Source organism: Chinchilla lanigera, unplaced genomic scaffold (assembly GCF_000276665.1).
Source record: "Chinchilla lanigera isolate Chin_1 unplaced genomic scaffold, ChiLan1.0 scaffold00015, whole genome shotgun sequence".
NCBI lineage: Eukaryota > Metazoa > Chordata > Mammalia > Rodentia > Chinchillidae > Chinchilla > Chinchilla lanigera.
Genome location: NW_004955416.1, coordinates 16,974,709 through 16,989,412, shown reverse-complemented (window position 1 = coordinate 16,989,412; position 14,704 = coordinate 16,974,709). Strand labels below are relative to the sequence as shown.

The window sequence follows — 14,704 nt, the reverse complement described above, 5'->3', positions numbered from 1 at the left end:
GGAGAAACCAGACAATAGTCCACAAGCTGTGAAGAACAGTGCTTGATGAGGTAGTCATAATCCCATAGAGACAAGACAGTAGGGAGGAGCATTCAAGGGCCAGGAGGATATTCTTGTGATGTTGGCATTCTGATGGCAAAGAAAATCCTTGACAAATGATGAGAGTAATAACTTTTCTCTTTTTTGTGAAACTGAACGAGACATTACCTTGATGTGCATTGAGACCTGGGATAAATGCATGCTAGAAGCTCAAGGAAATAATAGCATTGCATGTGGGAAGATGCTCCTGGAGGAACATGGGAAAATGTTATCGATGTCCCAAAATAATTCTTTCCTTGTTTGTAACAGAGATGTTGTGTGCGTCTAAATGGTGATTCGCTTCCCACTAACCTTCTTAGGAGCCCGCTTTATGTATGAAGCAAGAGGTTACCTATTATTTTTCTGGGCAATATAGGAAGGTACACTACAACTAAGCACAAAGTTACACAGTCATAGTGATGTCAAATATAACCATGATATCTAAGATGTGGTCCAGAGCCATCCTGCCTGCTTCTTGCAAATAGCATTGCAAGACCGGATGGGGTAGTCTGTGGATTCCATTCATAGAATTAGGGACTAGGAATTATTCTCAAATTCAACTCTTCATTCAAAGCTCTGTCAAAAATCCTGTGGCAAATATCAGAACTTTGCATGCACTCATCCCATCGTGATTATTGGGACCCACACACCATGCAGTGGCCCTCCTTCCAGCTCTGCTTAAGATGGACATGACCACAGAATACTTGCTCTCATGCCCCAGAGATTTGCCATGCCTATCCTCATTCCCACTGGCAGTGACACAGAGAAGCAGCAGAAATCACTGTCCTTATGCACACAGTCAGCAAAGACATGGACAACCACCCCGACACACCTTCTGCTCTTGATCCAGCCATGCAGATGAGCCCATACACACGATCTCGGGATAACACAGGGAGTCCAACCTCTCTTTTCCTTCTCCACTTCCTGCCAATTGCTGCTTATGGATGGACGCTGAGACTAACTGATAAAGGCAGGATTTCCCACTTAAATCTTGCCTCCACTACCTTCTAGTTTTATGTTTAAACAGCAGTGCCCTCATCCTTAAAATAGGACTATGATAACTTTTTCATAGAAAGAGTGCAGAGTAAATTAATGAAGTTACTCAAAGCCTCTAGAAAGTGCTGAGAGTCGTTGGTCAGTAAAGTAAGATGCTTCTGCCTCCCCCAAGGACACACCATCCCCAAGAATGGAAGAAGGAAGGACCTGAAGAGATCCTGAATGGCCAGCACCAGCCACATATGAAAACATTTTGCACAAATGAATCCAGCCTTGTTCACTTTCTGATGCCCTCTGAACAATATCAGCGGGACAGGAAACTGCTAAACACAAAGCGACAAAGTAAGCTTCCAACGCCATGGCCAACTGACTTTCCCTCTTTGCTTTTTGCCGTGCAGAAGTTTGGATTTCTTCATCTGAACTCAGACTTTTCAGCTCTGACTTCTGCAGAAAGTTTTATCTGAGCCACAAAACTCCTTGGAGAAATTAAGTGAACTAAATTGTTTTACCTTTTTGAAGGAGCTCAATTGCTTTGAACCCCTATCTAAAATGGCACACACACACCTACCTGTGCACACACTCACACACCCACCATCACCACCACAATCACTATCACTACTACTGCCATCATCCAGTACCTATTTTTATCCTCTCTGCTTGATGTCTCTTCTAAAGACCTATCACGTTCTAACTTATTATGTTTCTGAGTTTATCTTCTATTTCCTTTATTAGAGGCAAAAAAGATTTTTATCTGCTTTATTCACAGTTGTATTCCTAGCACCTAGAATAGGTCAAGATCCATAAAGAAGCATCTGTATGCCCCAATTTACTATGGATGGTCTAAATTTATGCCTTTAGTTCCTATTTAATTATTAATAGCTTCCTTTTTCACTCTAAGAAGTATCTAAGTTTAGACAATCAAATGCACACACTTAATTTGCAATAAGTTATTTGCAATAAGTTAATTAATTGAATTAATAAATTTGACCAATCTGATACTTTAAATAAAACCTGTCAACTCCTGAAACTGAGAGTTGGGCTTTAATGAGATTGAAATACACATATTTATTTTACAAGCATGAGAGAAAATTAAACTCTTATATGACCCTGCTTACAAAACTCCCACAAGGCTGGCAAACATGCTTGTTTTGAGAAGCTCTAGCTACACAAAGCCCCAAAAACTCCTAAACGGAAGCCTTATGAGTAGCAGTGTCAAGATGAGAAGCTTGTGTAACTATGGCCCTGAGAGAATCTGGGAGGCTATGCTTAATTTACCTCCCTAACCAAATCAGGAGAGAAATGAATGCAATTGTAAGAGTATCCCTGGGCATCTGAAGGATCAAGATAATACCTTATATTAAGAAGCTGAAGTTTCTCGCTTCTAAAATGACTCCACAACACTCAGTCGGTGTTTGGAAGCAGCATCTGGCCAGTGGGAACGCACCTGAAGATAACAAGCAGTACTTGGACTGGAGTTTTAAGGTCAGGTAGCTAAATTTTCTGGCTGTGTTTTTCCAAGTGGATCAGTCCCAAAACAGAAGGAAAAGAACCCTAGGCAAAACATGAAAGGAAGCCATCCAATTCAGCCTTCAGATCAAGACAGGACAGATGGAACTTCGACTGACTCTGCAGTATGTCCACCACCTTGCCAGAAATTATCACAGAAATCAAAATAGGGAGGGTAAAATTCTACCCTCAAATGCTGGTGGATATGACTCAGTCACAGAGGCTAGTAACAACTGTCCTCAATTCATCAGAGCTTAAGAAGGAGACCTATCTTCAGACCCTCTGGCCTATGTGCTAAGGATGATCTTAGTTCTTCAAAGGACGTACCCAAAGTACACACACAGCTCAAGGCCACACCTCCTGCAAGGCATGAAAGCAGCCAAACCACCACCCATGCAGTGCCTCCAGCCTCCACCAACACGCAGACCTGCATACAACCCTGCAGCCATCTGAACTCTAGCGGCCATCCCCACTGTGCACCAGATTTTAGCAGGTCATGGCCCCACCGCCCCACCATGCTACCACCCCATGAGACATCCCAAGCACATCTATGGCTTTGGCAGGAAACTTCCATTGAAGTGAAATGATGCCCCCATGTTGGGAGGCAGAAAGTGGTTGGAGCAGCCCTCAGCCCATGGAAGTTCCTCTCCAAAGCCTGCAAGCTGTCAGTCTGTGTGGGAACAGCTCAGCCTTGGCCCCAGAAATGAAATCCAGACTCACTGTGCAAGTTGTCGGTGCTGCTAGCCTCTGCCGCTGCCATGACACGCTGACTGGGCCCTTCTGGCATGGCCCTTCCTGACAGTGAATGGGGCAGAGAGCAGGGAGGGGAGAGAGAAGAAAAGGGGTGAAGGGAGAGGAAGGATGTGCCTGAGGATGGAGGAAAGGGGAGAAAGGCATTGTGTATCTTTAACTAAAGGGGTATCCTTCCTGACCACAGTCTCCAAATACCTCTCCCACACTCTACGCAGGAAAGCTGACAGCAGCCCTCCACCTGCAAGACCCTCACAGAAGTCCTCCCAGAATGCCACTCATAGCCCAGCCAACAGACATTTCCAGGGCCAACACCCAGCTCTTTTCCTGTGAGGGCCACCAAAACTCAATGGGCTTCTCTCCAAAGCTCACCTCTCTTCTTGACAGGGTGAGTCCTTCTTACCCCAGAAGGAAATGGGTTTTATCTAGATTTTTCCACCTCTCAGGTTAAAGAAATAGCATTTTCTCCCAAACTCCTGACAGTGCTAGCAGAAAATCCATGAACTCACAGCCATTTTTAGAGCTTCCCAGAACCTATTCCTTATTTTTCCAATTTGGAGAGGAGGTGGGCTAGCTGAACATCACTGGCATGGACACTCAACCTTCCCCCTCCACTCTGTCAACAGAGTTAAGTGCTGGTCTTCTCCAACCCACCAAGGAAAGCTCTTCCAAGAAGGTAGTGGAGGGGCTGCACTAGACTTCCTTAGAAGGGTGACTCAAGGTAAATTAACAAGTGCCTTCCCTGTCAAGAGTTGTGTACAAAGGAGAAGAGGTAGGACCTCTGCTCTTAGTGGAGCCAGAGGCAGAGAAGCCACTGAGAAGGACCTGAGGAGGAAGCAGGCTGGTGAAGTCTTACACCCAGTATGCAGCTGAGGCCAAGGAGACCTTCCATGAAGACAATGAAGTGTGGGTCCGTGGTGTTTGATGGTGCTGAGGGACAGACAGAGAGAAGGAATGAATGAAGAGGGAGAAGCAGGAAAGGACATACGAGCAGTTGGGAAGATGTCTTATGGGTGAAATTCTCCCCCCACTAAAAAATCTATTTTATTGAAGTCCAGTGCCCCTGGGACATCACCATGTGACTGTAAGAGGAGATAAGGCCCTAAGAGAGGTGACCAAGGTAAAATGAAGTCATTACTATAAACCCCACTCTAATGCACCTGATGGCCTTATGAGAAAAGAAAATGTGGACATATATTTACACAAGAAGGACCACATGAGGATGCAGGGAGAAGGTGGGCACCTGCAAGGTAAGGAAACAGATCTCAGAAGGAACCGGATGTGCCAAACCTTGATTTTGGTTTGCAGCCTCTGAGCTAAGAGAAAGTAAGTTTCTAATGTTGAAGCACCCACTCTACAACACTGTGTTATGGCAGCCTCAGCAACGGACACGAGACCTCGGTAGTAGGTGAAGTGAGCATGGGGTATTGCGGAGCAGCAGGCAGACTGGCTGGGGTGGCCCTCAGGGGCTTCTTGTGGGAGAGGTCAGGAAGGAGACTGGAAGAGTGGAGAGAGCCTGCTAGCCCAGGTGAGAAATGTCTACTTTGGGGAAATTACTCAGCTGAGGCCCTCAGGTGAATAGTGGGTGGGATATAGACTGAGGAAGAGATGTATAGTGCAGCCTGCGCCTGAAGGTGCATGTACTGATCTAGATGTTGGAGCAACCGGGGCGTGGACAAAGGTAATTCTTGCCAATGTGCAAAGATCAGGTGCTGTATCATAGCAGGCAGGTGATGAAGAGACAGATTCAAAGAGGATGCCTTTCTGGGGAACCTCCCAAGAGAGTTTTCATGGACGCTAACTGGCGGCTGGGGAGCGGAAAGCAGTAGGCAGCCATAGTGAGTTTATTTCAAACATTCCAAATTTCAGTTGCCAATGAATTGTCCAGGGGAGACTTACAGAGGAAGTAATCAAAGAGAGAATAGATAGAAGCTGAAAATGTAAATTTAAGCAGCTTCTGCATCAAAGCAAAAAGGGGTTCTAACCATGGGAGTGTGTGAGGTTTGCAAAGCAGATGTCAGGAATAGCTGCACCCTAACATAAATGAGAGAAAGGAGAGCAGCCAATAAAAGATGCAAAGAGTAGCCAGGAAAGGGAATGCACTGCAAAGCCAGATGTGACTGAGGCATCGAACAAGAATATGATGCCGTGTTGGCAGGGGAGACAGCTTGAGAGGGAAGATGGGTGTGCTGCTAATAATATCATTCAGCAGATAGTTCAGAAAGGACGAGCCTTGAGAAAAGACATTTGAATTGGCCATGGTGAGATAATTACTGACCCCTAAACTGCAGAGTCAATGAAGTAGTAAGAGCAAAAGGTCAAAAATTAAGACAGAAGATGAAACCACCTATTGTAATACTTGAGGAGACGAATGGAAATTGGAAAGGGCTGAAAGGTCAAAGGAAGATTTGTCTTTCATGTAAAAGAGATTGTGAATTTTTTTAGTAGAAAGGAGGGAGAAAGCCTTTAAGAAAAAGTTCAGAGTGAGATAAACGTAGTCATAGAGAAAGGTGGGCAAGGTAGAGACCAGGCAGGAAGCAGAGAGCAAGGCACAAACAAGTGGGAAAGAATAGAGGTATGAATGTGAAGATATGGAGAGGGTGTATTTGGTCTAATATTTCACAGCCTCATGAAAATACATGGCACATGCATAATGAGCCCTTAAATTACTATACTGTAAGCAATCTCTACTATACAGTCATCTTTTAACATCTGAGTTGGAAGAAAGTAAAACTTTGAGGTCATCTACTGCACCCTGACATCCAATGTGCATGTCTCTACAGCATCTCTAATGTGTGGTTCTCTGAAATTTCTGGAAACACGAGGATAGACAGTAGAGATGGAGTATCCACTGTCATGCAGGCGGACATCGTGGGCTGGTCTTTATTTACATATAATAATGGCAAATGCCTACGTCTCTATGCTTTACCACCTTTGAGTCTGAAGTGTTCCCACACTTTTTAAATCACCCCACCTCATGGGTAAGGAAGCATGTTGTAAAATCCATTATTGAATGAAAGTAACAGAGAACCAGCCCTCAGCATCTCTGTACTGAGGCCTGGTTTGTGATTTCTGGGTGTTTTAACCTACACTGCCCTTGTGCATCAACCCAAATCATGTCTGTCTCCTTGTTTATAGCATTTCATGGACATTTCTGGAATGCCCAGTATGTGCCAGGCACAGCATTAGGTACAAAAAATGTGTAATTGCTAAAGTAACACCTTACAGAAATTGCAAGCTGCTGTAAACACATGTGTGCAGATGTCCTTGAGAATATATTAATATATTTGACAACAGAGTGGAGATACAGCTCAGAGGGGCTGGTAGCTCAGTGTCACAGCACCTGCCTGGAATGGGCAAGGTCCTGAGTTCAATTCCTTGTACCAACACACACACACACACACACACACACACACACACACTGACCTACTACAACACATTTAGAGGTGCTGGAGCAACATTCTTTGTCTCTCACCACCTCTTTTCTTGCTTCTAGCATGTCCTATCCCTTGCACCCAAAGAATTTGTGGACATTCTTGGGACTACACCTGGCTCATAGCACTTGCTGCCGCTTGCTTAATTGTTACAGTGCAGAAGCCAAACTCCCTGAATTACTGTCTCTTTGTTTGCTATGGCTGCCAGCCCTGACTCACCCCAACTAGGTGCCTCATTTTTCTTGTATAACCTTTCTACAAAGTCCTGTTGGGGAAAAAAAAACATGGGATTGAATCATTTAGATTCATTCTAAACTCTATCTAACCTCATGAAGCCCATACTATATTCATATGCTCTTTACATTTTTTATTCAAGAAATTTTTGTTCACATCCTTTTAAAAAACTTAATACTAAATATACCTGACCCAACTCTGCCATGCATTTATTGTGCAGTCTAAGAAATACCAACTAATATCTCTAAGCCTCAGTTTACATGCATGTAAATAGGGATAATCATATCAATCTGTCCGCCTTACAGTATTTTGATGGTAATCAGAGATAAGCACTGTATCTGTAATAGTCTTGTTGATTCTACCACGAAGATGCATGAACCTGACAATCATCTGCTTGTTTCCTCCCTCTCCCTCCAACTTCCACTTCTCTCTTTAAGTGGATTTGACAAGATGAATTCCAAATTCACTTCTAGCTATGATCTCACGAGTTTGCCATTGTAGTTTATCCAAATTTTATCAAGGCATCTATCAATGGCTCTCATGAAACACTTACAGAAAAAAAAAAAAGAAAGTTAATGTACCTAAAAAAACAGTCCAGTTGGTTAAAGTCATAACACTGAAATGGCTATGTCTAAAGAATTGGATCAACATCTGCCTGGGAACAGAACTCTAGCCAAAAACTTAAGCTCTTGAAATGCTTAGTTTTCCAAAAATAAAAATACGCTTAAAGATATTGTGGGTACATTGATAAAAGCACAGAGTAACCAGCACTGAACTGGCAGGGAAATCTGCATCCAGAGCACCAAAAACTGTTGTAGAGTAGAATGGGGAATAAAGTCTACCCAGAAATAAGGTACTTTTACTGTGCAAAAATTCTAAAAAATAAGCAACTTCTTAAAAGTGCTTATTGAAGGTAATTTATGATACTAGGACATGCACACCATCTGTGAACATGGGCAAATACACCTAAATGAGCCCCAGTAATGCAGGAGAATCTGGCAAAACCCTTGCCCCCCACAGAAATTCTATCAACACAGAAGCATTTGGTAAATTCCTGCTCATGCTGTCCTAAAATCCTTTCATTTGGGAATATGCCTACAAGAGTCCAGTAGAATCCCTGGCCAGGCACCACTAACCAGGAAGGGATATGCCAGTATTGAAATTAATTGCACATAGATTCACCAATCCCTTTTGCAAAATTCATGGCAGATACCACCAGTTGATCACATTCCTTTTCACTGGTCCTACATGCAATCCATCACTCAAATCAGGGCACCTACAACCATCCATCAAAACTTCTTCCTGAGATAGACTTATCATCCCAGAGGCACATACTCCTTGATAGCCAGGCAACTAGGTTTACAAGCAACAGAATGACTCACTTTTCATATATGAGGGCAATTCTGTGACATGGAAAGCATAGGAGAATATTATAAGAAAGTGACTCCCAAGTATTGGAAAATAAATAAAATACAGTTGGTCTTTTGAAGATCACCATAACATGAATGAAAATGTGGATGTAGAGCCAAGGATGACTGGAAAAGCTTGGAGCTCAGGAGGACCAAGCCCGGTTGCCATAGAAGAAAGGAATACTGTATATGTTTCAGAAGGGGCACTGGCTGGTGGACTGAAAAAGGATAGTTTTGCAACTGGCTGATAGCAATGTGCATTGCCTCCTGCCTTTGGGCAGGAGAGAGAAGATTAATGCAAAAGGCATGGAGTATTTCTGAATCTACATGGAATCTAAGAACTCTGCTGTCAATCTTTCTTAGATAGACAGCACTGATTATTTGGGTCTTCTAACTCCCTAGTTCTGACTTCTTCCTCTTCTCCCTATGATGAGGCTTTTCACATAGACTAATACTAAAGTGAATGCTTTGGTCATGTAGTCTTTAAATAATTGGTCCCCTATGTGAATCGCATTGTTGTTTTGGTACTAACTCCAGTCCAATGGGTGTTTACGTTGTTATGAGACATTCACTCAGTCCTCTTCACTGATAAGCAGATGTTTGGGTCTTATGGGGAATTAGAGCCAGCTGCCTTTCCCTTAGATGACAGCAATGCATTTTCCAGATGTACCTACCCAGAGTCCCCACATAGTGACCATTGGTGCCTGCCAAGTAGGGACCCATGAGGATACATTTAAATATGCATAGGCCAATGGAGACATTATTTCCTATCCATTTCAAACATCTCACATAGTACTATATGTATTAAAATTAAGCATTTTCATAAAACATTGAGAACATAAAAATCATTGTGCTAAAATAGACTGGGTTCCTTTACCTTCAAGGTAACTTATGCTTTAGGGAGGTATTAGACATTGGAGCTGGAATGTAACTCAAAGACTTATATGTGAAAGGTTTGGTCCCCAGTTGATGGCACTACTGGAAGGTGATGGAACCTTTAGGAGATGGGGCCTAGTTAGAGGAAATAGGTTACTAATGATGTGTCATTGAAGGGTATATTTTGCCTTAGCCCCACCTTCTCTCTGTTTGCCGACTGCCATGGGGTGAGCAGCTTTCACCCGCCACATGGTTCCCACTATGATGTTCACTCTCACCACGGGCCAGAAGCAGTGGAACCAAGTGACAATGGACTGAATCCTCTGATACCATGAGCAAAAATAAATCTGTCTTCCTTTAAGTTTGTTCTTCTAAAGTATTTTGTCACAGCAGTGAAAAGCTGATTAACGCAAGAAGTACAGGAGAGACACATATTGAAATGACTCTCTACCCCTAATGCCCAAGGGCACCTGATCCTCAAATCCTCCTCTGTGTGACCGAAAGTGGCACACACTTAGGAACCGCGGAGAATGGGGCTTGAATTCTGAAGAACTTTGTCCACTGTAGGATTCATGGTTCACGGTCATCAGTCATCAAAAGTTAGTTCCAACCTAACTCTACTGATCCACAATGGAAAAGCTCCTCCTTTGCCCACACATGCTTTCTCTTTTTTCCTGGGGCTTCCAACTGACCAACCTGAATGTCTAAGCCAGTCCTAGAGAGAGGAGCAGACAGTTTTTTGTCTGTCTCCGAGTTCTCTTAAATCAGCTCTTCTCTTTAATTTTAATATCCAACACCAAAGACTCATTGTGGAAAATACTTTGGCATGTAACTCATTCAAATTTCTTCTATATAACTTCTACCTTTTCACCTACATAGAATAATAATAGCCATCTATTGAGTATCTAATAGATACTAGGCAATTTACATACATTATCTTATTTAATGCACACAAAAGAAGAAAATCATCCTCCCCGCCCCCTTTTTCAGATAAAGAATCTAAAGCTTAGAGAATTTAAGTAAATTTCCTAAGGTCATATAGCTCTAAACTGAAACTCAAAGATTCAAGTATCTGCCCGATTTCAGAGTTGGTGAGTGCTCAGCCCCCTTCTCTTAAACTACCTGTCTTGCTTCTTCAGCGCTGTCCCATGAGATGAGCTAAGTCTGGAAAAAACAACTGGGAACAAAAACTATGTTTAAAATTCTGAATTTCTGATGTTGTATCGACCCAGTCCTCTGCATTCTCCTCCTCCTGCTGCTTAGTCACAGGCAGAACACAAATTCTTGGGCTTTGAGGATTATGAGAGAAATACAATTCCCTACCAGGAGGAAGTCAAGGGAACACAATGTTCTCTTTACATGCAAATATCTTAATTACAGCTGGTAAAGAAGATATTTGTATGGAAATTTATGTATTTTTATATGTTATATATTCTGTTTGTCTCAGAAAACAAAAGGCCTTTTGCACTTGAGGAAGGAAAATGGAGCCTGTTACAATCCATCCATCACTGCCCTCCACAGGAGTGGAGAAAGAAGCAGGGCGGCAACACGGGGCTCATTGGCCTCCTGCAGTCTCCTCTCCCCTCCTCAGAATGGCCTCCAATAACACCTGCCTCAAGTCTGGAATTTTCTGATGGGGCATCTGCTCCGTCTTGTCTCCCTGGTGTCAGTCCCCAAGGAGATGCCAGCATCCATAATGCCAGTGTCCACCCCAACTAAACACCACTTTTATCAGCAAGAGAAAGCAATGCAGCTTCAAACTTGCAGAAGAGGAGATCCGGTTTTGGAGACCACTGGAAACCACTCTCAGGAAAAGGGCATTATTTTTTAACAGGGCAAAGGAGGGTCATGTTTTTATTCCATTGGTTCTCCACAAGTCATGGCAGCCCATGAATAAAGTACCGCCAATTGTTAGTTTTTCAGTGTTATGATATCTATTTTTTAATATAAACAGTACTTTTTTCTACTAAGAATATTGGATAAAATAGACATACATTACAGCAGGTAGGACTCTGACTAGATAAACCTGAGAACTTCCCAGTTCTAAAGGAGTGTTAAAAATTATAAACAGCTAAATCTTTGATAATCATTTCCCTTTGCCACAGCTGGAAGGAAACCTGTGGAATCCCAGGAGAATCTCCAGAAAAGAGCGAGCAAAGCATCTGTCTAGGACAAGTTTGATGACATTCTGCCTGGGGCCAGCAGGGTGAAACAGATGACATTTAAGACTCCTTCTTGCTACATGTTTCTTAAAGTTGAATGATGTGGCATTTGCTCATATAGTTCTAACACTCTAGGGATGCAAAAGAGACTGGGGTGGCCTGAGATGCATTTTTGAAAATCCATCTTGACCACAATTTCACCGTTGCTCATTTTCAGGGTTGCAATCCAGAACAGCAAGCAACTCTGAGCCCAAGGCTCTGGCCTGCAGTTTCCCTTTCTGTGCTGTGCTGCACTGATTCCAAGGGCTTTTCTTCCATCCTCTACCGCTACCGCTGTGGAGTAGGAGTAGGATCTCGTTGCCTTGTTCCTGTTGCCCACTATGACAGTGTTTCCGTGGTTGTCCATTGACTGTGCACAATGGGAGGAAACCCTACAGGGAGGTGAATGCCCCAGATAAGTTCACCTCATGGTTACAGTCCACACCTCACACCTCACCTTCCTGGTCTTCACACTTTCTCTACATCATCCTCACACTAGCCTGCTAGAGATCCTTCTCTGTATTCAGTTCTGCATTTACAGAACCTTTGGGTTGCAGGTCGATGTTTGAGTTGTTTTACTAAATATATTTGAGATGTGCATACCAAGGCACCCTGTCTCCCTGCAGGTCTACTCTGTAGCCGTGTTTCCTAACTAGCACCATGCACCTTCTATCAAAGCTGACGAAAAGAGCAAGCATGTGCTACAGGGACTGTGAATTGACGGAGGCCCCGTTCCTTCCTCCAGTGTCCTAGTCTAAGCTGCACCAGGAAAAGTGAACTGCAGCTCTGTCCACATGCTGCCTACACATGCCTGCCTAAGACTGTATGACTCTCCAGGGTTCTTATAAGAGTCTGGAATTGCAAGTTCCTCAAAAATCAGAACTTCTCAGCAGCTCTGGCCTTGGTGTTGTAGGAAGGCTTCTTTCCCATTCCAAAAAGCTGAACCAGGAGCCCTGGCGCCACTTGAGGGTGCATGTAGGGTGCCCTGGGGTGGAGGGCATTAGCGAAATGGGGAGCAGCATCCCCTCACCCCTACCTGACCCACAGCAATATTGTTGCTCTCAAACAAGGATTGGCTAAGGGCAATGCAATCCAGAGTGGATCCTGGAACCATAAAAAGGACACTGGTGAAAAACTGATAAAAATCTGATGAGCCTGAAGTTTAATTAATAATTTGTTCCACTGTTAATTTTTAAAATGTTTTTTACAAACATGCCATGGTTGCATACAGCATCCACAATAGGGAAAATTGAGTGGTGGATGTGTGAGAATACACTATGTGCTCACTTATCTTTGCAACTTTTCTAAAATCTAAAATTAATCCATAATAAAAATTTATTTTAAATAATGGGGCAATCATAATTTTAGCAACGAAATACAAATCTCTCCCCATTGTTCTCCTCCATATAAATAAAAACATTGTTAACAAGTTCCTGGTATAGTTTAAAAACACCAAAGGAACAATCGTGTCCAGTTCCTGGGGCCTGGCTGCTGGAAAACTGTGTGAAACTCTTATCTTCCTATAGCGCCACTTTTCCTTGCTTAGTACCTGGGTCTATTCAGGAGAACCTAATGATTGAAGCTACAGGTCAAACGTGGCTAATCCCCCTTCAGAGAGGGTCAGGATCCCTCAAAGGCTACTATGTCCTGCTGCCTGGCCTTTCTCCGCCAGTTCAGGCAGGGTTCAGATCTTCCTGCTCCTGGCCTCTGGAGAAGGACCTGTGATTGAGAGGCTGGCTGGCTGGCTGGCAGTCACTTGCCCAGGTGGAGCAGAGTTGAGAGGGGCCCTTCCTCTTTGCATTAATTCAGGTTTCCAATTAGAGGGATGTGAACTAGAGTAACATCTCACTCCGGCAGCTCTCCCGCCTTCACCCTACCTCCTGGGAGGCCCCACCCAGGCCACAGCAGAGACCATTATTTCTTTCCCTTTCAGAGGGGGATCTGCTCACTACAGAGAGCAGAAATGTGCAGTAGAAACTTGGCTTTTCTCGACAGGGCAAAGTCTGCAATATTCCCAGGTTGCTGTGCTGGGCTGGAAAGTCTAGTGGGCAGTTCAGTGTAAAGAAGCACAGGAGGCTTCAAGGTAAGGCCACCATCAGCAACGGTCCTATTGTGACTCAAGCACACATTATAATTATCATCTGCATGTCTTCTCTGCTTTAGTGGGCTCAGAACTCACAGGATGGGTGGGGAGGAGGGTTGCCATTTACTGGTTGGGCCTCTCCAAGCCCCAAAAGCTAACAGACAGCACGGCGGCACCATATGACCCTGAAGGTCACAGCCTAAACTTCTGTCACTAGCTTTTACACATCAAAACAAATACCAAGTTATTTCATAAACCAGGGCTCACTTCAACATGCTACTAACCACTTGATCTCCCACTGAGGACAAAGAGTAACTCGTCAAGACTGGGAAGACCCCTTGCTCTTTAGCTCAGGCAGCTCAGTAATCTGCCAACATTCTTGCTGGCCATAAAACCAGAAGTCACATTAGAAACTCTCTGGTTAGCTCTGAGAGTTCTGCTCTAACCCCAGGTCCTGATGAATCAAAGAGACGCCTCCCTCCCTCTCTGGCCCAGCTGGTACAGTTGTTGGGCCTCTGCCTTGATCTCTTAGGAAACTTGTTTCCAGTAAGTCAAAGGGCCATAAACATCTCTGGAATTCTCAGACTCCTCAACAAGTGAAAATTCAACAGATCACCCTATCCACTATTACCAATATAATTTCAAGAAGGTGTAGCGTTTCTGAATCACATATTCTGACTCTGTACCAGGGAATCCCAGATTTTTGTCAGTGATCTAACCCTGTTCTGTGCAGTACAGATAGATTTTAATTAGAAGATACAGTATATTTGGATTCCTCCTTAACTACCATAGATTTAAAGTACAAGCTGCTCTGGTTTGTATTTCTTCTATGTTTTTCTCCTGGGTATATTTCCTTACCTATTAACTTAGATTCCTTTTGATTTGGAACATTCCTCCTTTCCAGTCCAGTCCCTAGGTTGTGTCTCCTTTTGGGTGTGTCTGTTCTGCTTTCCAAGAGAATAAATCAAAGCACCTTGATGGTGGGTGGGGCCAAGCTCCCCCAGAGTTTCTAAATGCCATATGACACCAAGAGTTTGCAAACTGAAGAGAAAGGAACCTCTCAGGATGGGATGGCCACCTCTACATTCAGACGTAGTAATAGAAAGTACAGGTGCCTTTGCTTCTCTTTCTTAGAAA

General features: G+C 43.6%; 1 protein-coding gene across 3 annotated transcripts in view; it reads right to left on the bottom strand.

The window, feature by feature from the left end:
* Ntrk3 (neurotrophic tyrosine kinase, receptor, type 3) overlaps positions 1–14,704 on the bottom strand; it is a 365,258-nt gene that overhangs the window by 28,776 nt on the left and 321,778 nt on the right. The window contains exon 16 of one of the 3 annotated variants that reach the window (XM_005381579.2): positions 3,301–3,375. The exons of the other annotated variants lie outside the window; for them this stretch is intronic. Within the exon in view, the coding sequence (XP_005381636.1) occupies positions 3,301–3,375 (75 nt within the window). The remainder of the gene's footprint in view (positions 1–3,300; positions 3,376–14,704) is intronic. 3 annotated transcript variants of the gene reach the window in all.